The sequence below is a fragment of the Mus musculus genome, chromosome 6, assembly GCF_000001635.26.
Source record: "Mus musculus strain C57BL/6J chromosome 6, GRCm38.p6 C57BL/6J".
NCBI classification, from domain to species: Eukaryota; Metazoa; Chordata; class Mammalia; order Rodentia; family Muridae; genus Mus; species Mus musculus.
The window spans coordinates 3,961,797-3,989,070 of NC_000072.6; the positions used below are offsets into that span (position 1 = coordinate 3,961,797).

Sequence of the window (27,274 nt, forward strand, 5' to 3'; positions counted from 1 at the left end):
AGGAAACTCGAGAAAAATGAAGAACAAAGTGGGGACACTTCGCCTCTTCTTAGAATTGGGAACAAAACACCCATGGAATGAGTTACAGAGACAAAGTTAGAGTACTTCTAAATACTTTCTCTGATTTCTTTAGAATTTTTAGACCCTTAGGTTGTATATTGCTGAAGATTTATGGTCACATATTGTTTCTGAAAGCCACTGAAATTAAAACTCTATATTTGTGTACATATTCTACTATTCAACAGCTTCTTGGATCCCCAATTCCATTTGTTTTGGTTTTCTTTAACTTGTTTAAACTTATGTAAAATATAATAACAGTTTCAAAGTCAAAACTACAAAAGAATCATTTATCTAAACTCATTGCATATCCATTAACTCTTTCTTGCCTCCATCCTGTTCCAAGTTTATATCAATGAAGTATGTCAACATCTTCCACATTGTCTGAGAGTGTGAGTGTTTATTCTTGTTGCCCTAGTCCCGTTACCTCACTGTCTTCCTTGGGTCTGATCATACACACACAAACACTTTGCTCATGCCCCACGTGTCACTTCCTTGGCCAGTCTCATTCTGACATCTGGTTTGTTTACAGTTTTCTGCATCAGACAATATTCTCAAGCATACCTATCTTTTTTAAATAACCATGATAGGTTTTCAGATGTGTGTCTTTTCAGGCAAAGAGTGGATATACTTGTAATTTTGTTAAAGAGTTACTTTTAAATGTTAAATTTACTAAAATGATATATATAGGTTTTTTTTTCATTTTTCCTTTTACAAAGAAAGAAAACCACTATCTTATTGTAATAACCACTTTTAAAAATAATTTATTTGTGAAATTCAAGTCAAAGCATACATGCATTTTGGTGCAGGATATATCTTACATAGTACAAAAGATCCAGAAATTTCTATTCTCCCAAACATTTTGTCTGAGGGAATACTGTAGCACATATGGTCAAAGAAGATTTACTTGTCAAATGTGGAAAAATAAAGAGACACAGAATTAAATATATAATGATTTTTTTCTAGGAAAAATGTGTTTCTTTTCATAAATCACCAACATTTTAAATTCATCCAATAACAATTATAGCTCTTTTTTGTAATAACTCTTATTCTTCATAATATTGCAATATGGCAAGAAAGGAATTCAAGGACACTTGGCAAGGAATAAGTAATACCTCAGTGGAATGATTGAATAAAGTGTTCATGAATCGGTTACTGGTCTCCTGGAGCCTAAAATGCAATCTAAACCTTTAAGTTCATAATGAAGTGGTTTTGCCATTCCTAATGATGCCCATGTAGGTTAAAACTGCACATCTAAATTGTTTTCTGTTATTTTAGTAACTGTTGTCTTCTGAAATTAGTACTAGCTATCCCAAGAAGTTGGGCAAGTCATGTTCACATTCATATCGGATACATCACAAGGATTCAGTCTCTTAGACATTTGAACAGTACATCGAAAATGATAATTTCACATTTGGAAGGCAGCTTGGTATGAATAAAAGCACACAGATTAAAAAAAATAACAGATCAGTAAAATCAGAGGAGCAAATTACTAATGATTTGTTTCCTTCAGTATGAGAAAATGCTTAAGAAAGATGCTTCCAAAATCTGGGCAGGAAGTCACCTATCTTCCATCTCTTGGGCTTCTTCCAGCCTAAAGACAACAAAATAACAATTATCATGTGGCTTCAGTCTGACCTCCACTTTAAACCAACTTTTGTACCATACTTTTGATCTCGCCTCATTTCATCTAACTTGATCATAAAGTCATTAGTCACTCAGTTGCTCCTCTTCTACATGTGAAACTGAAGCTGTGACTACTGTCTCCTGTGGCTAGACGGTATAAGCCTACTGTCCGAGAAACCAAGGCAGCACTCACGGAGGCACTACACTTGTAGGATTATCGTTGAAGTGGCCATTTGGCACTAATAAAATGAATACAGAATGCTGTATTTGACTTTGGAGCTATTCATTTTCTTTGCTGGATGATTGGATAAGAGAAGTTTTATTACCTTTAACGCAGGCACGGTGGCAAGCATCCAGGTAATAAAAGTTATTCTCATTCCCACCACAGCCAGTATAGGTGAAAGTCTCACATGTTTTGTTTCTTGAATTAAAATAAAAGCGTGTCACATTGGCAGAACACAGACCTTCATCCTTTGGACTGGAGCAAAATGATGGAACTGTATGAAAAAGAAAAAGAAATTAGAAATACTGTAATACGAGACTAAGAGACAGTGATGCTCAGTGGAGTCTAGCTGGCAAAAATCCCACAGACAACTCATGCTGAATCCAAAATACTGAACCATTCAAAACAGGTCTATCTCGAGTCACTGGGACGGGAAGCTTACCAGCTCTATTTTGATTGTTCTATTTTTTATAAAATTCAGAATTTAAACTTATATGTGTGTGTGTGTGTGTGTGTGTGTGCATGTGTGTGTGCATGCGTGTGTGTCCTATGTTCTATGTTTATATCATTCTGCTCTCTAGTCAACACCTCCCATACCCATCCTTCTCAATTTTATAAGCTAAAATAATGCCTTCTAAACCTGTGTATTTACATACTTTTCAATGTAAAGAGTCATTAAGCCTCCAACTAGACATCCTAAAATGGGCTTAAGTTTCAGTACATGGCATACTTTGACATTCTTGGGCGAGTGCCATCACCTGAAACATTTACATGCATTCAGTACTTGATTATTCAGTACTCAACACAGTACAGCAACACAGCTCTACCAAACTCTTGGCCAAAGAGGAGGTCCTGATTTAATTATTTTAAATCTGTGTGTCTCTGCTACAAGAACAGAATACTTTTTGTGATATAATTACCAAAAAAAAAAAGAAAAAAAGAAAAAAAAAAGAAAAAAAAAACAGAAACAATACTTGGGAGCCACAGCTTTTCACATTTCAGGGTTTTCCAAATTCTGGAACATCTGCATATGTGCAATGAAATATCTTGCAGATGGGGTGCTAGGATTCAGTTCTAAATAAGAATTTCATAGTGCTTCGTATCCCCCCTCTATGCAGGATTTGAAGATAATGTAACTCAATAATATTAGTGCACCTGCTCTTTTACTGTTATCCATCAGCTGAGGTCAAGTGTGAAAACCTTCATTTTGGAAACAAGGCCAGTGCTAGAAAATTTCTGATCTCCAGTTTTTACATTACAGAGTTTCTAATTAGAGATGCTCAATTGATGTTCTCCAGGAACAAGAGAAAACGTAGCAACTTTTTGCTAATAGCCTTGTCACAGTCCAAACTTGAGAGCTTTGCACATCATTAACCTTCAGCTTGTACCCACACATGGAAGCACATAATAAGGACATAATGCTTCCTACAGGGCAGAAGCTGTTAAAGTCAACACACACACACACGAGAGAGAGAGAGAGAGACAGACAGACAGACAGACAGACAGACAGACAGACATGCAGTCACACAGGTACACACATAATTGTATAATCACCAGCATACAAACAATATTAATTTCAAATCAAATTATTGATCTTCATATAAAAATTTTAAAGGAAGACTTGAAATAGAAGTGCCACAATTAAAGTACTTACTATGTTTCCGTGGTTCACACAAGCCCTTACATGTAGCTTCCTCAGAGAATACATTTATAGTCCTGCTACACAGACCAGGCCTAAGGGGCTCACATGTCATGGTATTCAGGTTGAAGAAAAACCGTATATTGGGCTTATCACATGGATATGTTTTTAGCTCTGATCGACAAACTGGAGGAACTTCTGGGGGACAGGAAAGCAATAAAACACGTTATTCAAAGTAATCTTTCAGTTTTATGAAAAAGAGCAATAAGTCAGTGAGGAGTTGGGGCAAGAAGAATAAACCTTGTTCACTTTCAATAAGAATGTCAATGGGCCTCTCTTTGACTAGGCCATCTGATACATATGCAGCTAGAGTCACGAGCTCCGGGGGGTACTGGTTAGTTCATATTGTTGTTCCACCTATAGGATTGCAGATCCCTTTAGCTCCTTGGATACTTTCTCTATCTAGGTCCTCCATTGGGGACCCTGTGATCCATCCAATAGCTGACTGTGAGCATCCACTTCTGTGTTTGCCAGGCCCTGGCATAGTCTCACAAGAGACAGCTATATCAGGGTCCTTTCAGCAAAATCTTGCTAGTGTATGCAATGGTGTCAGCGTTTGGAAGCTGATTATGGGATGGATCCCTTGGTATGGCAGTCTCTAGATGGTCCACCCTTTCATCTCAGCTCCAAACTTTGTCTCTGTAACTCCTTCCATGGGTGTTTTGTTCCCAATTCTAAGAAGGGGCAAAGGGTCCACACTTTGGTCTTCATTCTTCTTGAGTTTCTGTGTTTAGCAAATTGTATCTTATATCTTGGGTATTCTAAGTTTCTGGGCTAATATCCACTTATCAGTGAGTACATATCATGTGAGTTTTTTGTGATTGGGGTCGTGCAAACTTTATATGCCTCAGTACAGGGGAACGTCAGGGCCAAGAAGTGGGAGTGGGTGGGTGGGGGAACGGAGGGGGGAGGGTATGGGGGACTTTTGGGATAGCATTGGAAATGTAAATGAAGAAAATGCCTAATTAAAAAAAGAAAAAAAAATAAGGACATATGCTCCACTATGCAAAAAAAAAAAAAAAAAAAAAAAAAAAAAAAAAAAAAAAGAATGTCAGTGGGCATAGCAACTATGGTAGTCATCAGGGGAGGTCTTCCAAAAGTGAATAGTACTATCATATGACCCAATTCTATCAAAGTCAAAGGTGTAGATAAAGCGTCCTGAGTGTACACATCACAGAAACATCTGCATATGCTTCTTTCTCCCCGTACTGAAGAGCTGAAGAACAGAGACACCCTAGTTGTCTAGTAACAGATGGATTTTAAAATAAATGTGGCTGAATTACGATGGAATATTTTTCAGATGAAGGTAAGGATGAAGTCACAATGTTTCTATGGAAATGCAAAACATGCAACACTCAGAAAGACAAACAGCACACATATCCTCCCGTAAACACTCTAACTTGAAGAGTATGTATGATGGAAGTATGTATGATGGCAGGTGGACGAGTGAAGCTTGGGAGGAAATAGATGTGGGAAGAGGGGCAAAGAGTGTACAGAGCACATGTGCCATGAGAACTGGAGATGTGACTACTTGGGGATAAGGGCCAGCAAAATGGGACAGAGGATGAGGAAGGTTCAGAGGGAAGGCAAGAACAAATAGTGGTATGTATGTATGAATGTATGTATGTATGTATGTATGTATGTATGTATGTGTGCATGTAGGAATGAGCCTAATAAAGCCCGGCATTTTGTATGCTAATCCAAGAAACTAATAAGATGCTAATAAAAGCCAAAGCAGCCTTCTTAGTAGTACTTTCAAAACATTACCATCATTTCTGAAACTACTGGGGGACGATAACCTTATTTCATACTGGAATAGTGAACTCCAAAAGTTCGCCCGCTCATCTGAAGGTAAGCTTTTGATAGACAGAGTGAGCAGGTTTGACTTGATTGTGATACAGGTTTCAAGTTCCGTAGAAGACCCTGTTATTCCCACCAATACATATTTCTTCCTGGCTGAGTTCCTTGGTGACCAAAGCCCCACACCATCCTTAATTGACCATCCATGTATAAAATGACAAAGTAAAAGAAAACAGACTCTTGTGAAGCCTGGCTGTCTATACCTCTACACTAACCCAAGTGTAAGTTAACAAAAGTAAAGTCAGATAGTGAGCTAAATCACACTTCAAAAAATAAGAACCAATAAAAAAATATTCTCTATGGACGGGTAATCGACAAGAGGCAACAGTGGTCTCAAAGACGTATTTCTGCAACTAATGTCCTGTCTGATGCGGAAGAGCACTCCTGTTTTCCCCTTGCATTTATTGTGACTTGAGAAGGGCTCATTGTATCTTTCCCAGACAGAGGTGCAATGGAATCTGGTAGTGAGATAAACTCTGTTAGTGGTTGTAGATTGGGAGTTCTTTTGGAGAAGCTTCAAAGCAATCATGTGGGAGGTGGGCATAAACTCTGGCCCGCCCCTTTTGTGCCGAGGCCGGTTATGTTCTGTCACCCCCAAACACTTACTCTCGATACTTCCGCAAGTCTGTTGGCAGAGGTCCCGACTGTGGAAATTGTTGGCATTGCCCAAGCAGCCTCCATAGTTGAATCTGCGGCACTTTTGCTGGTCTCTGTCATAGTAGAACTTGGGGATGAGGGCCTGACAAGGTCCTGCGTCCAAGGGCAAGAGGCAGATCTCTAAATTATTCCCTGTAAGAGGTCAGAAGGAACGAAACGAGGGAGGCGGTCAGATTTGGTGCCTAGCAGGGACTGGAAGATCTGACTCGAGTTCACCACAGAAGTTTCTGAACCAACTAGGGCACGACTTCCCCTCGGTGGCGGCAGGGACCTAAAGACAAGGAAGCGGATGCGGCAAGGGGGATCCTGGGCAGATACCTTGGGCAGACACTGAAGTGAGACCAAGAACGGAGCCCACCAGGAGCAGCGGCAAATTCCACAGTTGCAGGGGCATAGCAGGGTCCATAGTGTTGGGTGGTGCTGTGGTTCTCTGGACGCCTGGAGGGAGGAGAGTGCTAGTCGCCTGCTAGAAGAGCAGCCTTTAAGCCACCCCTGGACCCCCGACGGGGCGGAGCGCATAACGTGGCTGATTCACGCCTTAGGCAGAGCTCATCCCGCCCCCGCGTTCAGTGTGTTCCAAGAGGAATTTCCTGGGAATTGAGAAGTTGAGCCTGATTCCCAACGTTTTGCTTGCAGCCAAGGGGTGATGCCTGTGGAGTGCATGTGTGTCAGTGATGATGGGAAGTGGGCTAGCCAGAGGGAAATTACGGTGGAGGATTGCTCAACGCACCAGTTGCCAATTTGCACCTTCACCTAAAAGAAACCTGAATCCCAGAGCAGGAGTTGGAGAGAGAGAGGGAAACGACAGATCCACTGTTCTTATGGACTCTTGATCATCCCAATGGACTCTGAGATCAGAAATCTATTCCAAACGGATTCCGCTCAGTAGAATTTTTAGGGTAATGCTGATGGAATCTCCCTATAAAAAGTCAACACCATAATCAAGAATCGCAGCACAGTTTTTTCCTTTCTTTTCTGATTTTCCTTTTTTCTTTTGAGACAGTCCCGTGGATTCTAGGCTGGCTTTGAATTTGTTATGTAGTCAAGGATGACCTTGAAATTTTATCCTCCTGCCTTCACCTCCTCCTGGTTGTTGAAGAACTAGAGTTTCCATCATTGCAAAGGTTTCCTTTGAGATACAAGCCTGTACTAAGGCAGGGCAGCTGATTTCTGTGCCCATACAGAAGCTTTGGCCATTCTTAAATTTCATATGCATGAGATTCTAAATGAAGTACTCTTTAGGTTTATATTTTTGTTAGTTTTTTTAAATTTAGTTTTATTTATTTACTAATTATTTATTTGTTGATATTGCTTTTTGGAACAAGATCTAATGTAGGCCAGGCTGACTTCCAATTGGCTGTGTAGCGAAGGATAAACATTAACAAACGACTGCTGCCCCTTACTCTACCACCTCCTAAATGCTGATACTAGAAGCCCATGTCATGCTGACTGCCTGAGGATTTGTGATTTTTCTCAACTACTTTTTTGGTAATATGCCTATGTTGTGTTGTCAGTAGTTCAAATTTGAAATCCAACATACAAATACCACAGAGTCTCTAGCTTATACGTATGAATGAAGGTGTGGAATGTAACTTTTATGATTCCTGCATAAGGGAGTATAAGAAGCTGCCACATGGTTATCTGGGATGGTTTTCCATCCTGAGAGCAATGATGATCTTTGCAAATGGAACATAAAAGTCCAGAGAGATCTGCCTGGCAAATGGTCAGCCCCTTCCCACATATCCTAGTCAGCACAGCTAATAAAGTCCAGTACTCTCCTGATATAGATTAGATTATGGCCAACCTTTTGTTTACATGGCATCAAAATCAACATTTAAATTTTACATAAGAATTTTAGGGAAAATCGAGGGGAACTTTAAAGGACTCTCTTGATAAACATGTCTTTACTTCTTTCTTATTTCCTCTTGTTTATCTGACATTCTTTTAATGAGTAACTATCCCTGATTTTTCCTGAAAATACTAGGAATTTAAAGAAGATCTCTTTCAAGCTTCTGGAAGATTCTGAAGAGTACAGCAGACTGGTTCCCAGTAGTCCAGTACTCTGGGTAGGTTTGTGCATAACAACGTGCCCTGTTTTCAGGTCAAAGGGTAGAGTCAGATGACTTTGGAGACTAGCCTGGTCTAAAAGTGCGGCTAGCATTACTAGATAGCAACGATAAAGGACAGTCAGAGCCCTGAAAGCTTAACCACCAACTGGGTGGGGGAGATGAGGAGAAAGAATGCGCGAGAGGCAGTTGTCTCCCTGATTTACAGGTGCCATACTTTGAAGGTGGCCAGTTTCCAGCCAGGCCTTAAGCTTCATCTAATGAAAAGTTGGGCAGAGGTGAACATTATCCATGAGCCAGAGCCAGCTTAGCGTAGAAATCACTGAGATAGCCAGCAGATTCTAGAAGACAATCAACTTCCTCCCACATTCTAGGGAGAACGGGATTGGGTCCTCCTAGTCCTTTCCATGCAGTATCAGAGAAGGGGAATTTTCGAGATATTTCACCAGGTCATGTTCAGAAGAAAAGGTAGTTCCAAATTTACATATTTACGTATCCCCTTCTGGAATGCAATGACATATATCTCCAAATCGAACTAAGATAGATTTCAAAGACAGGTACCGAATGGGAGTTTTACCTCAATGCTGAAGATTGTTATTTCATGGCCCTATTTTGAACTAGTGGACATGTTTTAGCCTGCTGCTTCTGGCATAAATAATGAGCCTTTTGAAAGGGGGCAGCTTTTTTTTTTTTTTTTTTTTTTTTTTTTTTAATGGAAGGTGGCTGCTTTGCTAAGGAGATAGACTTGGAAAAATCAGAGATTAGAACTTTATTTCTCATTCTCTTAAACGCTCCAAACCTCAAAGACTAATTCAGTAAGAAAGTTCACTGCTGGGCCGCGATGTGTGATGCAGGTTAGACAGAAAGGGTCTGAGTGCAGGAAGAGGTTGTCAACTTCTTACACAGAGACCATTCACATCAGACCTAGCCAGGATCCCATTGACAGCCTTGGCAGACTACTTTAGTCTGGGTCAGGAAGCAGCAGTAGGGAATGGCCTTGTGGGACTCAAAGGTAGTCTTCTTCTCATCAGCTCACTCCTTGGAGTTAAAGAGGGCACCTCCTTGCATAGGAGGAGTTACACTGTTTGGGCTTCACTGTGCAGTGGATCTCAGGGAATAAGCCCAGGGAAGCTGATTCCAACAGTCAGGACCCTCAGAGCAACTCTCAGGCTCAGGGTAGAACTGGAACTTAAGAGACCTCTTCTTGATCCACTTAGACTTGAGCTTTGTACAAGGAGATAAGAATGGATCAATTCGCATTCTTCTACATGATAAACGCCAGTTTGTGCCAGCACCATTTGTTGAAAATGCTGTCTTTTTCCCATTGGATGGTTTTAGCTCCCTTGTCAAAGATCAGTGACCATAGGTGTGTGAATTCATTTCTGGGTCTTCAATTCTATTCCATTGATCTACTTGTCTGTCACTGTACCAGTACCATGCAGTTTTGTTTTTTTTTTATCACAATTGCTTTATTTAGTACAGCTTAATATGAGGCATGGTGATTCCACCAGAGGTTCTTTTATTGTTGAGAGTAGTTTTTGCTATCCTCGGTTTTTTATTATTCCAGATGAATTTGCAAATTGCCCTTTCTAACTCAGTGAAGAATTGAGTTGGAATTTTGATGGGGATTGCATTGAATCTGTAGATTGCTTTCGGCAGGATAGCCATTTTTACTATATTATTCCATGAGCATGGAAGATCTTTCCATCTTCTGAGATCTTCAATTTCTTTCTTCAGAGACTTTCAATTTCTTTCTTCAGAGACTTGAAGTTCTTATCATACAGACCTTTCACTTCCTTAGTCACACATAAGTATTTTATATTATTTGTGACTATTGTGAAGGGTGTTGTTTCCCTGGTTTCTTTCTCAGTCTGTTTATCCTTTGTGTAGAGAAAGGCCACTGATTTGTTTGAGTTAATTTTATATCCAGCTACTGCACTGAAGCTGTTTATTAGGTTTAGGAGTTCTCTGGTGGAATTTTTGGGGTCACTTATTTATACTATCATATCATCTGCAAATACTAATATTTTGACTTCTTCCCTTCCGGTTTGTATCCCCTTGATCTCCCTTTGTTGTCGAATTGCTCTGGCTAGAACTTCAAGTACTATATTGAATAGGTAGGGAGAAAGTGGGCAGCCTTGTCTAGTCCCTGATTTTAGTGGGATTGCTTCGAGTTTCTCTCCTTTTAGTTTGATGTTGACTACTGGTTTGCTGTAGATTGCTTTTAATATGTTTAGGTATGGGCCTTGAATTCCTGATCTTTCCAAGACTTTTATGATGAATGGGTGTTGGATTTTGTCAAATGCTTTGTGGCATCTAACAAAATGATCATGTGGTTTTTGTCTTTGAGTTTGTTTATATAGTGGATTTCAGTGATGGATTTTCATATATTAAACCATCCCTGCATCCCTGGGATGAAGCCTATTTGGTCATGATGGATGATCATTTTGATGTGTTCTTGGATTCAGTTTGCGAGGATTTTATTGAGTATTTTTGCATCGATATTCATAAGGGAAATTGGTCTGAAGTTCTCTTTCTTTGTTGGATCTTTGTGCGGTTTAGGTATCAGAGTAATTGTGGCTTCATAGAATGAATTGGGTAGAGTACTTTCTGTTTCTATTTTGTGGAATAGTTTGAGGAGACTTGGAATTAGGTCTTCTTTGAAGGTCTGATAGAACTCTGCACTAAACGTGTCTGGTCCTGGGCCTTTTTTGGTTGGGAGACTATTGATGACTGCTTCTATTTCTTTAGGGAAAATGGGACTGTTAAGATCATTAATATGGGTTTGGTGGCTAATTATGGGATGGATCCCTGGCTGGGGTAGTCTCTGGATAGTCCATCCTTTCATCTTAGCTTCAAACTTTGTCTCTGTAACTCCTTTCATGGGTATTTTGTTCCCTATTCTAAGGGGGAATGCAGTATCCACCCATTGATCTTTCCTCTTCTTGATTATCAGCCAGCAAACCCAGACACTATTGCACAATGCCAGAAAGATTTTGCTGAAAGCACCCTGTTATAGCTGTCTCATATGAGGCTATGCAGTGCCTGGCAAACACAGAAGTGGATGCTCACAGTCAGCTGTTGGATGGAACACAGGGGCCCCAATGGAGAAGCTAGAGAAAGTACCCAAGGAGCTGAAGAGGTCTGCAACCCTATAGGTGGAACAACATTATGAACTAACCTGTACCCCCAGAGCTCACATCTCTAGCTGCATATGTAGCAGAAGATGGCCTAGTCGGCCATCATTGGGAAGAGAGGCCCCTTGGTATTACAAACTTTATATGCCCCAGTACAGGGGAATGCCAGGGCCAAGAAGCAGGAGTAGGTAGGTAGGGAAGCAGGGCAGAGGGAGGGTATAGGGAACTTTCAGGATAGCATTTGAAATGTATATAAAGAAAATATCTAATATCTGTCTAGGAATTTGTCCATTTCTTCCATGTTTTCTGGTTTTGTTGAGTATAGCCTCTTTTTCTGTGGTGTAGCATCCTTTAGACACAGGCTAGAGATACACCATTGGGTGTGTTAGTTTCTGTCCTCTTTACTGTGCCAAATGGGGTGCATCTTGAAGGCTTCTGTGACCTTTGACTGAGGGAAGAAAGTTGAATAAGAGGGACAGTACCAAGCTTGAGAACACCAAGCCAGGCTGTGGGGGGAACTCCTGTCAGGGAGGAACCGACTCATTCTAATTGAAAAAGACTTGAGTGTTCTAACATAAGGGAATTTAATTTCTGAGAGAGATTCTGATATCACAAGACATACAATTTGAGGCATTTGGAAGGAGAAACGTGACTTCATGGCCACATGGCCTGACATGTCCATGTCCCTAAAGCTGTCAAAAGGTTTCCACAAGCCTAAGGACTGTTCCTTTGTCCAAAGTCAACAGGAAGAGGACTACTATGAGGAAACTGACAAAAATGTCTTCCTGATTGACTCATCCTTACCACAACAAATGACAGTTATAGTGTCTGTGGCCAAAGAGACACTCAAAATAGTTTAGTGTCCTGTAAAATATAGGTTACTGGGTTCTTAGGTTTTTTTTTTTTTTTTTTCAGAGCAACAAAAATAAAAGCTTTTATTTGTTCATTTGAATATAAAACAAGTGTTATCACAGATGTACAAAGCGTACTGGTGGTTGAACATACAAGAAGGTTGCTGTCCTTTGCACATAAAATTTTTGTTTGAAACTGTGATTGGTTGAGTACATGAGTTTTCTCTAACCAGTCACCACACTCTGAAGTAACGCTTTTAACATTCAACTGATAAAGGGACCGTCCCCTTGGGTAAAGTGTCAAGCAGGGTTAAATATATATAATAAACAAGCACCACGAGGAATCTGCTCCTGTTTGATTAGGTCTGTGTACCCTCTTTTGTGCAAGTTGAATACACGGTTTTGGCTGACTCCAAAAGCACATGGTCACAAGACAAACATTTTTCTTTTTAAAAAACATTCTCATGAATGATTTATCTTAGTTTTTTAATACGACACAAAACCAGAAGTATGTGGGTTTTACAGAGGTCAAAAGTAAGCTCTAGAATCCAAACTTACCTGGCCATGTCGATAAACTGTCATTGCTTGCAGAGCTGAGATTCAAACCTAACACTCTGGAGTCCCAGATCTGCATTCTTTCCAACTTCCAGGTCTGAACCAGGTGTCAAGATTTAAGTACTGAAATTCCATACAAAAGCTCTGGTGAGTCCCGAGCCCCTCTAGATGTACCTGATGTTTGTTCCTGGTTCCTCTCATATCTACCTTGGCCATAACAAGTGAATCTGGAGGAAATCTGCACTGTATTGATATGTAGTTTCCGATCCTTCAGTGTATTGCCCAGCCCTCATCCACAGACTCTACATTTGACTGAGAACTTAGAGAAAGAAGTGAGACACACAGTTTCCATCTTTGTTAACCTCTGAGGAGAAAAGTACTGTTTCTAGGTCTCTAGCAAATCATTGGAATCAGCTGAACCATGTGACTTGGGCTACATTTTATAACTTCATCTTACGGAGTTGGATTGATGATATAAGAAGCACTTCAGAGCTACCATAGCATAACAGGGCACAGTGGTGATAACTATATAAGCAAGTTCAGTAGAGTTCTTTTAATGAAAATTTAAGACTATTAATGTGTTCTAGGTTCCCTCATCAGCTGATTTTGTTGTCTGTTTCAAGGGCTTTACCTGAGTATATAATGAAACGTCTTGGGGATTGAACTCACATGTAAAACCCAAATTAATTTTTTTCATATGTAATTTGTATATAGAGTAAGAAGGTAATTTTATACACTATTTTAGGGTGTGTGTGTGTGTGTGTGTGTGTGTGTGTGTGTGAAGACTTTCGCTCAGTTGAAATCATGTAAAAGAGTTCTCAAGGCTGAGTGTTAAGTCATTCCAACTTTTATTCTTTGGTCAGAGGAAATTGAACCAACTGATTAAGAAAGAGCTGTCAACTAAGCAAGGACAAATATGAGAATGTGACATCAAGAAAAATAAGAGAGATGATTCAACTATGAGAAGAACTTAATATTATCACACACCATTTTTTTTTTAAGTTAGAAATTGCATAGGTTTTAAAAAGTAGTTTTCTGTGACCTTAATGACATTTCTTTAGAGTGTCCTATGTAGCTCTTTGAATATGTGTGGATGAGTCAGGTATGGGATTTTCCACACTGGTGGAGTTTTATTAGTGCACAGAAAGTTTCCTATTTGGGGGTATTTTGCATTTAGGATTTTAGGATTAGGGATACTCAATCAATAAGACATTTGCTTATTGACACTGTTCAGTACCGGGATAGCTGTAACTCAGATGTCTTTTACCCAACCATGAAGTTCATAATTCACCTGAGAGCAAACAGATAGAAACACAGTAAATATATTGCCATAATGCTCTAGAGGAACATCTGCCCAAACTGATAATCAGATTAGAGGATTGAGAGAGGTAATCACCAAAGCCCTCATTTTCTGTGTTATATTTAGCATAATGCAATAGACCTTGACCTTTCAAACATAGACAGTTTTTCTAGCAAAACAATGGACATTTGAGAATTTAGACAAAGTCTGTGTTGGCTATGTATTAATTATAAATGCTATATGCCCTCTAAATTTTCATTTGTTTTAGCTTATATTTGAAAGATTTTATATCTTAAAGTATACACAGGAGATAATCTACCATCTGTGCAACTGGCAGACAGTAGATGCAGTTTGAAAGGGATATGCATCTCCCAGGACTGTCAGTGCCTTTCTCAGATGATCATTAGCTATGGAGAGACTGAGTTGAAAGAACCTGTGCATTGGAAAGAGATGAGTATGCTGGCCTGCACTGCTTGCACATCAGCAGGGAAGCATGGAATGCTCCTGTCATCCAAATGAACCTACTAAGCACCCTATCTTTCAATCTCTTACAATCGCTATACTTCCCTGTGTATGGCTAAGGACTCCTGCCTTTCTCCTCACACCCGTGTAAGCATACCAACTGTGGTTATTCTTGTTTAGCTCATGTTTCTCCAGGAAAGAACATACCTATTGATTATCCAATACCAAATAGTCAGCCCTGAGAACATATATACAAATCACATTATACAGACCAAAAATGCCTTTATGTATTTATGAATATATATGTATGTACACGTAATTGTGCAATGACAGTTAAGGAAAGAAAAGATGTCATGAATTTAAAAGAGAATGATGAGGATACAGGAGAGGTTTTGGAAGGAAGAAAGGGAAGTGGAAAATGGTTTAATTATATCATAATATCAAAAAATAATCTTAAAGGAAGAACTACTCTGGATCAATTTGAAATAAATTTTTTGACTGCTGCTTGAAGTCTTTTCCTCTCTTGACCTTTCAAAGGCATTTCTCTATAACTCAATGTCTAATAAGACTCCATTTCATTGCTTAAATTTTCAGCCAAATTTACCCGAAGTGCTTATGGTTCTATCTGCCTCCACTTCCTCATCGCCTGCTTTCCTCTTCCTCTGCATTCCCTTCCACACAACATTCCATATTATGGACAGAAATAATAGGAGATGCTTTTATCAAAGACAACAGTTGTCACATTTTACAGGACTTCCTGGTACAGGTTATACCCCAAGCAGTTGTAGCCAAGATTACATTTCTATTTTGTCCACCTTTTTACCACTGCTTGACAATTGTTAGTCCTTTCTCATATTTGAAATGTTTTTCTTAGTCTTCATCTCACATTCTTCTGCCTTTCACCTACTTAGTCACCTCCTTCCTCTCAGTGGATCTGTTCCTTTCCCCTGGCTAAGCAGGAAAGGTTGCAGGAACACAGCAAGCCAAGGCTTCGTTTTGCCTTCACACTTCACATTCTAAAACCTTTGTACACATGCAAGAATATACATGCCTACATCAACGTATGATTGCATATACCTTTTATCCATCCTTCGAATCATTAACATTGACTACTTAATATCACCATTTAGCTCTCCAGCAGACATCTTGAACATTCTATGTCTTAACTGATCATGTATTTGTGTATCTCCAATTTTTAAAAATAAATAAATGACACCTCAGTGAAGTGTCTTAAGTCATGGTCTCTAAATACATTTCCATATGGCTTTTCAAAAGGCTTTCAGTATTAGCTATTCCTCACTGTAGTCTGTCCTCTGTGTCCTCTGTCCTCTACCCTGACCTCACATCGCTCCCATGTTTAATCCCCCTTTTTATACCCCACTTAATTCTTTTTTTTTTCCTTTTTCCTTTTTTTCCCCGTTTTTCCCAGACAGGGTTTCTCTGTGTAGCTCTGGCTGTCCTGGAACTCACTCTTATAAACCAGGCTGGCCTCGAACTCAGAAATCTGCCTGCCTCTGCCTCCCAAGTGCTGGGATTAGAGGCGTGCACCACCGCTTCCTGGCCCCACTTTCTTTTTACAACACTGTAGTCTATTTCCTTTTCCTCAGGAGATCACACAGTCAGTCCCTTACTTGCTCACCAATCTTTGTGGATACTCTTTATTTAAGTAAACAGCATTTTTAAGACACAACAGAACAGATGCACATATGAACTCACAGAGACTTTGACAGTATGTGCAAACACAACACAAGCTCGGGGCAGACAACATTTCAGCATGGAGGAGGGAAAACGGGCATAACCTCCTACCTCTAGCCAAGAAGCTATTTGAAAGTGATAGCCACCAGGGAAAAGAAAAAGAGTTTTCTTTACTGAAGTGGCATTTGTAAAAGTATCTTATGTTCAGCTGATGTGATTGTCTTGGAGGCTTCCTGCTTACTGCCTCTCTCTGCTAACCTAGCTTAGTCCCGGAAGCCTTCGCACAATCTAATCTAGGCCTGCAATGTTTTCAGCCTCTGAGACTTGCTGCTGAATAAGCTCACCCTTTCTAGTTCTTTCTGAACTTGGCTGGCTGATTCAACTCAGCTTTTTCTGGGTCAAAACTCTCGAAGCTGAAAGCACCCAAGGAGCTGAAGGGGTCTGCAACCCTATAGGTGGAACAACAATATGAACTAACCAGTACCCCGGAGCTCTTGACTCTAGCTGCATATGAAGCAGAAGATGGCCTAGTCGGCCATCACTGGAAAGAGAGGCCCCTTGGTATTGCAAACTTTATATGCTGCAGTACAGGGGAACGCCAGGGCCAAGAAGTGGGAGTGGGTGGGTAGGGGAGCAGGTGGGGGGGTATAGGAAAGTTTCTGGATAGTATTTGAAATGTATATAAATAAAATATTCAATAATAATAATAATAATAATAATAATAATAATAATAATAATAATAATAGAAAGAACCTCTCTAAGCTGACTGCTTTGATCTAGTTTCTCTCTCAGGCTTTCCTGAATTGCTTTGCTTGGCTTACACTTACTTTGGCAATGCAGTCAAATCTTTTGGCTCCTCCTCATTCTCTGGCTCATTCTGTCTTCACCTGTTCTAGCTCTTTGCAAGCTGTCTTTGTACAACTGTGCTGGTAGACCTGCCTCCTTCTCTCTCTATGTTGCTTTCTCATATGTTACCTCGCTTCTCTCTCTCTTCTTGTAAGAGATGGGCAGATCATATTCTGTCAGATCTTTCTCTTTTTCTGCCACTCAATTACACATCACTTTCAAACATGGGTGCTTCCTTCATCAAACTATCTTTACCTTCACTGTTGGGGATTAAAGGTGTGTGCTAAGGAAGTGTCTATGTTCCTGCCAGAGGGATTGAAGGTGTAAGCTAAGGGTTGAGCCACACCGCAACTGGAAGCAGGGATTTTATTGTTTTGCTTTTGTTGTTGTTGTTTTGTTCCGTAAATAACACAATCTCAGGGTCATAGCATGACCAAATATCCTACAACAGACACAATATGCCAACCACACAGAAGACAGGCTCCACGCTCAATAGTTGCCAACACAAATCAAACCTCAGTTTTTTCTTTGTTTGTTTTTGTGTTATTTGGCATGTTTTTTGGTTTTTTTTGTTTTGTTTTGTTTTGTTTTTGCTTTGTTTTGTTTTTGATGTGGACAAGGGATGGCCATTAAGGGAACTAAAGATAGCTCAAGATAATTGTATTAGCTCTAGCCCAGCAACATTTCAACCTCTCCATGGTCACTGAAACTGTCATCAGCCACTGATCCTTGTAGGAAGTTCAGCTTAAGGTGTGGGTTTTTCAGAACCTTAGTTCATGTTTCCCCATGTTGGCCAGGCATCCCAGTTTGTGCATGCAGGGACAAATGTTAATTGCCCCTGGTTTTTGGAAAGCTCAATCCTAAGGTCTGATGTAGATAAGAATGTGTAGTAGAGAGCAAAGCAGCTGTTAGACAAGAAGAAGAGCCTGTAAAGACCTGAAAGAAGAGCTTCCTTGACTGAATGAAGTCATTAATGAAGAGATTGAATAAAAACCTATGAGCTGCTATGATCCAAGTCTTACTTGTTTTATCTTATTTTATATTTGACATAGCATGGGCCATATAATACTGTCTGGCTTAACATGGTGAAGGGACTAGAGGAGGGAAGCACAATTTAACCAATCAAGTTACAGTGTTTTAAAACTTACTCATGCTATATTTATAATTATTTGAACCACATAACTTATTTTAGTTTAATTCATATTTGTTATCTTTTAGGGTATTTATTCCAATCTGATTTTATATCTATAATTTCATACTGAGTGGCAACTTCTATGCTTAAGAAAGATTGGCCTTTGATATTCAGATTAGTTTATTAATTGTTACCTGTGGATACTAACCTGACTTACTTCACTTGTATTGTACCAGATTTTTAGTTTGAGAAACTAAACGAAAAAACACTGAAGAAATTGAATAATTTAACAAGATTTTTATATTGAATATTATTAATAATAGTGATTCACTCGTGATTAAACTTGTTAAGATCAGAATTTTATAGACTTTATAGACATAATAATCCATCTTATTCTTTTAATTCTTTATAGAAAAGAAAATGAAACTCCAGAAGTTACTACGCTATTATCTACTTTCTTTTTTATTAGTAAAATATCAATATTGTTTAATTAGTTTTTAAAATCCTGGCAAATTGAAGTATAGGATATCTTAAATACTCAGTCAAGAAATGACTATAGGATATCTTAAATACTCAGTCAAGAAATTCTAACTTTTAAGGTATAGAATATTAAGATTGTTGTGATTATTAGAAATTGGCATCTTAGCTGGAAATATGGCTCAGCTCACTACTTAAGAGAGATTACATTTGTTCTTCCAGAGTATTTGGTTTCCAGAACCAATGTCAGGGGCTCACATCCTTCTGTAACTCTAGCTGCCATTCATCTAGAACCACATAACAAATAGTTTAATTCATATTTGTTATCTTTTAGGGTATTTATTCCAATCTTATTTTATATCTATAATTTCATATTGAGTGGCAACCTCTATGCTTAAGAAAGATTGGCCTTTGATATTCAGATTAGTTTATTAATTGTTACCTGTGAATACTAACCTGACTTTCTTCACTTGTATTGTACCAGATTTGTATTGTACCTCTGGCCTCAGAGGTCACCTATACCTGTACATACCCAAATGCAGACTCACACACTTCCTTACACAAATTAAAACAACAGCATGCACGCATGCACACACACTGAGACGGGGTTAAGACAGTTTCAGCAAGGCTAAAAATAAGACAGTTGCAGCACTTCATCTTGTCTTCTTGCTGAATCCATGTCAGGTTTAACTAGAATTTGATCTCCTTGATGAAGAATCCCATGATCCCATAGAAAATTACCCAGCTCTCTTCTTCCCTTAGGAACCAAATGTCAGGATGTTTTAGCTAACTTACCTTAGCTATTAATGAAATATTTTTCTTGTTCTACAGAGTCAGTACAAACACTTGAATCTTTTGAAACATGAAAACTAGATCATAACTTATAAACTTTTGGTAAGCAAACAGTCATTACAGCAGCATGGTTAATGAAGAGATGATATCATTCCTATTTAGACCATTTTAAAACCAGAGTTAGCCTTATTTGGATTACTGAGGAATATATCCTTTGAAGTATTAAGTATACTAAGCATTAGAAAACACATAGTTGTGGTTATAAATGGCTTCAGGAAGCATAAACAGTGAGAAAGATCAGTTGCTCGAGATGCTTGCTTTCCACTGTAGTTGACGGGTGTCACTTGGTGATTTTAAAGCTGATGACTTGTGTTCTAAAAAGCTGGCACAGATTGCTGCAGGGCATCTTTAGAGAAGGGCTCTGTAACTAATTTTGAATTTTTGTACCACATCTTAATACCTCTTGTAATGCATGCTGTTTCAATGCAGATGAACTATAGTTTTTTACCTATTTTTTAAAAGGAGGGAAACTTTTTAATTTTGTGGAGAGATAGTATCTATCTCTTAAAGTTGGTGAAGATCATAGAAGAAAACCAAATTGTTTGTTAATCTTGATGCTGTTAGTATGATTTATTTATCAAATAGGGCAAATTTTATAAATGATTTAAAATAGTTGTCCAATTTGAAAATGAACTTCACAACAACTAGATAACTTGGTAGAAATATCCCAAAGTAATTTTTCCCCCCAATGTTGAGACAGTGGCTACCCATTAATTGACAGCGTTACTCAAGGGCGATTGTATAAAACATACAAAAGCAGAATCTAATTGCAATTTTTATTTTGGGGCAGGGGAAGTAAGGATCATATGAAGTCCTTGGTTTTTAAAGCCATATTTAAAATGATGTGAATGTGTTGTGGTGTGTGTGTGTGTGTGTGTGTGTGTGTGTGTGTGTGTGCGCACACATGACTGTCATTGGAGGGTACAGGCATCAGATCTTCCTGAAGCTGGCTACAGGCATGTGTGGTTCCTTGAAGTGGGTGTTGGGCATAGAAACTCAGCCCCTGCAGACACCCCACATGCTCTGAACTGCTGAGCATCAATTCATTCCGGTTTTTATTTTTTATATTTTATCTTTTATTTTACCTCTGCAAACATCAGTAAGAATGGATCAGTTCTCAATAAGACCTGGTTATCATAGAAATTTAATAACCCTTAATTCTAATCAACGTAGTTGTTAACCACATTCTCTCTTTTAAGGTTTATGTTTTTCACAATGTTTTAGAACACACTACCATTTTTATTTTAATCTATTTTCATACTGGAATAACCTTTACTTTACTCTGTAAGCCCTTCTCATCTAAAAGCGTTTTTCTTTTCTTAACCCTTTCAATGAAATTATATCTCATATGTATAGCCTTTTTATCTCTTTATTTAGTAATTTCATTTTGCCTTCTCATTATTTGTTATTTTATTTTTATAAAATTTAGATAGAATGTACTTTTTAAAATAGGACAATTATTATTAAGATAATCCTGAAAACCCAGGAGTCTGTAGCTAAATCACAAAAAGCATACGTGTGTGTGTGTGTGTGTGTGTGTGTGTGGATTTTCTAATGAATGACTCCTCGGTTAATCATTGAAGCCATATAGTAGGTACTTCAAAATTGCTTGTACTTTAGCATTCTCTTTTTATTTGAACTTACAGAACATCCAAAGCAGAAGAAAGTTTGACATTTCTGCTAAATTGCTTATAACAGCAGGTGACAGAAATTATCTTCCAGGGGAAGGCTGTATCTGGGAGCAGGATAATTATCTTAAAAACAAAAACCAAGGCCATCCCTCAAGCAATAAAGAGCTTAGGAGTAAACTTGTAAAACCTGAACTGGGACCAGGGTCAAGCGGATGGCATTGCTGCCGGAACATTATGAATATTTTTCCCCTTTAAGTTTATAATTTGCATTTAAAAACTCATGTTTATACTGTAAAAAATAATTTTTGGATCAACAGACCCCGTTATTATTATTTTTTCTCTCACAGATAAACTATTCTTTCTTTTGTCTGTCTTCATACTGTCTCTTTAATTTGCTTATTGAGACACCTAGCAAAACTTAGTGAGTTAGCCTACTGGGTCTTCTCCCCTTCAAATCCCAGTTACACTATGAAAGAAAAAGAATTAGCTTTAATTCAACAAATTGAATTTACCGAACACTTACCAACTAATATCTTGTCACAAAAACAATATGAAATCTATGCATGTGCAGACACAGTTCTACATACTGTAGATTTTACAACCCAGGATTTTGTTGTCTCCTTTAGGCTAGTAGTCAATTGTTGTTCCGATAGAACCAAAACAATGAATAATCCCAAATATATACTTTCTTGGCAGAAAATGAGCATGTTAAAGACATAAGGCATAGTCTGAGTCTTACAGCATACAGATGCACCTATCATGATAATTGAAAAGGCTTAAGACTTAAGTAGATGCCCAGTAAAAGTACAAAGTCAACCTAGTCAACCCACTTAAGTAATATCTGTCTCTATCTGAGAAGTAAAGAGGAGACAGCAGGTGCCTTTATTGAGGGAAAGATGGAAATGTCTTCCTCAGTGTGAGCCAGTGCTTTTTATTGCTTTAATTTATAGTGATGCTAACTTATATTTTATATGTTTCCTTTTGTATCTAAAGGAGAAAGAGACAGGCAGACAGATAGTCAGAGATGAAAAAAATACAGATATCAGATTAGACATTATTAACCAACCTAGAACTGGTCTGGGATATACTTCTCTTTCTAGGTCTGGCAACCTCAGCCTGGATTAAGCAACCCTTAGCATTTGGTCATCACAGATGTTCAATGTCTAATTTTCACTCTGGACATCTCTAAGGGCCCCTGGACCATAAATCATTCTTCCCAATGAAAAGCTAGGGAAATTACACTGAATTCTTGACCTGAATGATGCATAAGTTCCCTAGCTTTTTACTGGGAAGAATGTATAACTAGTATAAAGTTTGAATATATATATAAAGTCTGACTATATAAGTTTATTTACAAAACATTAAGAAGTTTATTAACAAAAGATTCAAGCTGGGCACGGTGGCACACGCCTTTAATCCCAGCACTTGGGAGGCAGAGGCAGGTGAATTTCTGAGTTCGAGGCCAGCCTGGTCTACAGAGTGAGTTCCAGGACAGCCAGGGCTACACAGAGGAAGTCTCTTCTTCAAACGTTGTCAAGTGAATGGCTAGAATTAAGAAGGACATTAGAGACTCAAAGGAGGAAGCTTGGCCCTTTCTCCAGTAGAGAGGAACTGGTTATGGAAGTTACTCTTAATTGAGGCTGTAAAACATTGAAAAGAAAAGAAAGAGGAATTTGCAAATTAATCTGGAATAACAAAAAATCCAGGATAGCAAAAATTATTCTCAACAATAAAAGAACTTCTGAGGGACTCACCATTCCTGACCTCAAGCTGAATTGCAGAGCAATTGTGATAAAAACTGCATGGTATTGGTACAGAGATAGGCAGGTAGATCAATGGAATAGAATTGAAGACCCAGAAATGAACCCATACACCTATGGTCACTTGATCTTTGACAAAGGAGCTAAAACCATCTAGTGGAAAAAAAGACAGCATTTTTAAGAAATGGTGCTGGTTCAACTGGCAGTCAGCATGTAGAAGAATGTAAATGGATCCATTCTTATCTCCTTGTACAAAACTCAAGTCCAAGTGGATCAAGGACCTCCACATAAAACCAGACACACTGAAACTAGTAGAAAAGAAAGTGGGGAAGAGCCTTGAGCACATGGGCACAGGGGAAATTTTTCTGAACATAACACCAATGGCTTATGCTCTAAGATCAAAAATTGACAAATGGGACCTCATAAAATTGTAAAGCTTCTGTAAGGCAAAGGACACTTTCAATAGGACAAAATGGCAACCAACAGATTGGGAAAAGATCTTTACCAATCCTACATCTCATAGAGGATAATATCCAATATATAATAAGAACTCAAGAACCAAAGGCTCCAGAGAACCAAATAACCCTATTTTAATATGGTGTACAGAGCTAAACAAAGAATTCTCACCTGAGGAATACCGAATGGCTGAGAAGCACCTAAAGAAATGTTCATCATCCTTAGCCATCAGGGAAATGCAAATCAAAACAACCCTGAGATCCCACCTCACACCAGTCAGAATGGCTATGATCAAACAATTCAGGTGACAGCAGATGCTGGTGAGGATGTGGAGAAAGAGGAACATCCCTCCATTGTTGGTAGGATTGCAAGCTGGTTTAGCCACTCTGGATATCAGTCTGGCGGTTCCTCAGAAAATTGGACATAGTAATACTACCTGAGGGCTCAGCTATACCACTCCTGGGCATATACCCAGAAGATGCTTGAACATGTAATAAGGATACATGCTCTGCTATGTTCTTAGCAGCCTTATTTACAATAGCCAGAAGGTGGAAAGAATCTAGATGTCCCTCAACAGAGGAATAAATACAGAAAACATGGTACATTTACACAATGGAGACTAATCAGCTATTAAAAACGGTGAATTTATGAAATTCTTAGGCAAATGGATGAAACTAGAAAATATCACCCTGAGTGAGGTAACCCAATCACAAAAGAGCACACATGGTATGCACTCACTGATAAGTAGATATTAGCCCCAAAACTCGGAATACCCAAGATACAATTCACAGACCATATGAAGCTCAAGAAGAAGTTAGACCTAAGTGTGGATACTTTGGCTCTTCTTAGAAGGGGGAACAAAATACCGATGGGAAGAGATACAAAGTGTGGAGCAGAGACTGAAGGAAAGTCCATCCAGAGATTGGGGATCCATGCCATATACAGTTACCAAATCCAGACAGTATTGTGGATGCCAACAAGTGCTTGCTGGCAGAAGTCTGATTTAGCTGTCTCCTGAGAGGATCGGCCAGTGCCTGACAAATACAGAGGTGGATGCTCTCAACCAACCATTGGACGGAGCACAGGGTCCCCAGTGGAAGAGCTAGAAAACTGAAGAAGCTGAAGGGATTTGCAGCCCCATATGAGGATCAACAACACGAAACAATCTGAAACCCCAGAGCTCCCAGGGACTAAACCACCAACCAGAGTACACATGGAAGGACCCATGGCTACAACTGCATATTTAGAAGAGGATGGCCTTGTCGCACATTAATGGGAGGAGACACCCTTGGTCCTGTGAAGGCTTGATGCTCAGTGTATGGGAATGCCAGGAGACAGGGTGGGTAGTGAGCATGGGTTGGGGGGAGGTGGGGTGTGATAGAGGGGTTTCAGAGAGGAAACCAAGAAAAAAGATAACATTTGAAATGTAAATAAAGAAAATATCTAATAAAAAATTTCAAGACGGGCATGGTGGCGCACATCTTTAATCCCAGCACTGGGGAGGCAGAGGCAGGCGGATTTCTGAGTTCGAGGCCAGCCTGATCTACAGAGTGAGTTCCAGGACAGCCAGGGCTATACAGAGAAACCCTGTCTCGAAAACAAACAAACACCAGAAAAAGTCAACCTTACTTCTGTTTCTATTTTTAGAGAGAGGAAAGGAGACAGGAAAGGAAGGAAGCTGAACAACTTTAAGATTTTAAGCTAAGAGCAGATTCAACTTGGAAAACATAAAAAGAAAAATTTAAAGTTGAGTAGGTAGGAAAGTAGGGTGGGTCTGGGAGGAATTGGGGGATGTAAACATGATCAAATACATTTGAATGGAATTCTCAAAGAATTAATAATATTTTTAAAACGATTATAAGCCAAGAGAAACAATCACTTTTAATGTGTTTTGGATACAAAATATGTTCATTTTACAATAATTATGTTATTGTGTCTTAGCCTATTGCCTCAGAGGTAGGATGTTCACTTGGGACTTCTGAGGGGTCAGCCCTTATTTCAATGTCCCTTGGAAAAACCATGTATTGTCCTATTTGACCCAGGACAGGGAATAAATCTAAAATTTTTTATCATCAATATCCATGCACTTAATATAAGTTAAGCATAGTTTTGACAGAAACAAACAAACAAACAGAAAACAAATAATATCAACAACAAAGGCAGAAGCAGATCAACCTGAGGTATTATATAAGCCATGTATTTAAGGAGAGTCTGGCAAAATCTCAACGTAGCACAGGCATTCCTGGTCCCTCATATCACAGTGATGGATATGAGACACCGGAAATGCCGGTGCTAAAGGTAAAGAAATCATTCCCTATCTTAGCACCCAGGGAGCTTTCTCCAACTTTAAGGACGTCTACTAAGGCCAAACCAAAAGTTTTGCTTTGACACAGAAAAATTTTAGGGCTAGTTGTATAATAATTATATTTTAATACAAGCTTAAGCATTAGGGTTAAGAGAAAGTCACTCAAGGAGAAAATAAGACATACTCGAGTGTGATGATATTTTTTAAAGGAAAGTAGCTTTTAAAGGGGAAATTCTTAGTGTAAAATGGCATCTCTCTTTCCCACATTTTAATCCTAAAACAGGCCATAATGTTTTATGTGATCCTGATTTTTATTCTGTTACAAAATGAAGAGGAATGTTCAGAGAGAAAAATAAGGGTTAATTTAAAATGTATTTCTAGGCTTTATATAACTTTTAAATATTAACATTTACCTTTTTAACACTGTAAGCTTGCAGGTAGTTTTTAGAGCTCCTACTAATTTTTGTAAATTACCAATCTTATCACTTTGGGTAATTTTGAATTTTAATTTAAATACTCATGTATGTATGATTTTCTTTGATTTTCCTATCTAGTACCTTTAGTTAAGGACACAAAACTAATCAATGTAGAGATAGTAGATGTCCACCATTGAGTCAATGTAAAGGCAAGATACTTTTAATTCAGTTTTCTCTCTTTTTAAAAAAAAAAAATGTCTTCAGACAGTGGTGGTGTACGCCTTTAATCTCAGAAAGCAGAGGCAGGCTGTATCTGTAAGTTTGAGGCCTGCCTGGTCTACAAATCAAATTCCAGGATAGCCAGGAGTATGCAGAGAATCCCTGTCACCAAAAACCAAAACCCCAAATCCAAAACTCAAGAACAAAACCCCAAAACTAAGCCTAAACAAACAAACAAACAAGAAGACCAAAACAAAAATCAAACATACAAAAATTAAAAAAAAACATGCAAGGTGAATTAATATACCTTTCATATATGAAACCCATTGTGCTAAATCTGGCTTTCTTCAATCACGTTCTCCCCTTGTTAAATCAAATAGGGAGGAGAAACAGAGGAACAGACTGAATTTAGTGATGTAATAAACTGAAAGGTCAGAAACCATGCCTTTAGAGGTCTGAAAGCCAACCCAAAACAAAATCCAGAACTGTTGAATATCAGGACAAAGCTAAGAAAGGAACGTGGTATTTTAAACCAGATACATTGAAAACAAACAGAAAACGAAAATCTAACAGTATCCTAAATAGCCACCTCAGAACATACAGCAAATGAACTTTAAACCAAACCCGGGGACAGTCACATCTCAGAAAGAATCAAAATTTTCCCAACCATGATTACAGCTCCATGAAATTCTTATCGGAACAAAACAAAAAGAGTCACTAAGCAAGACTACATTTCAGATATACCTGTGATAGCAGCAGGAGAAAAGATGGCAGCTAAGCAGAAAATTCTCTAGGACATGGTTCAGATGCTTGTCTGATAACACTGTTAGCCATTTGATTGGCGGAAGACAGTGGTCTGGCAAGTCAGCACACTGCAAAGGGCTTCACCTGTTACAGGGACACTAGGTCAAACACAAAGGAGAACAAAGGTGGCTCTTTACATGGCTAAAGATTAACTTAGGGTAGATGAAAATTAGGCTCTGATCTCCAGC

The 27,274-nt window shown here is 38.7% G+C and overlaps 1 protein-coding gene across 6 annotated transcripts; it reads right to left on the reverse strand.

The window, feature by feature from the left end:
• Positions 1-792: 792 nt before the first annotated feature.
• Tfpi2 (tissue factor pathway inhibitor 2) lies at positions 793-27,182 on the reverse strand. Of its 6 annotated transcripts, NM_001381908.1 has the most exons (7): positions 27,027-27,140; positions 12,735-12,854; positions 6,441-6,560; positions 6,072-6,254; positions 3,561-3,743; positions 2,010-2,180; positions 793-1,651 (listed from the first exon to the last, which is right to left on the reverse strand). In NM_001381908.1, exons 2-7 carry the CDS (start codon positions 12,808-12,810, stop codon positions 1,584-1,586), a joined length of 801 nt encoding a protein of 266 aa, NP_001368837.1. In that variant the 5' UTR covers positions 12,811-12,854; positions 27,027-27,140; the 3' UTR covers positions 793-1,583. The 6 variants fall into 6 exon arrangements, 5 of the variants coding, with proteins under 5 accessions (NP_001368837.1, XP_011239357.1, NP_001368836.1 ...); XM_011241055.3 differs by lacking the exon at positions 12,735-12,854 and having other exon boundaries at positions 27,027-27,181; NM_001381907.1 differs by lacking the exon at positions 6,441-6,560.
• Between the last annotated feature and the right edge of the window lie 92 nt (positions 27,183-27,274).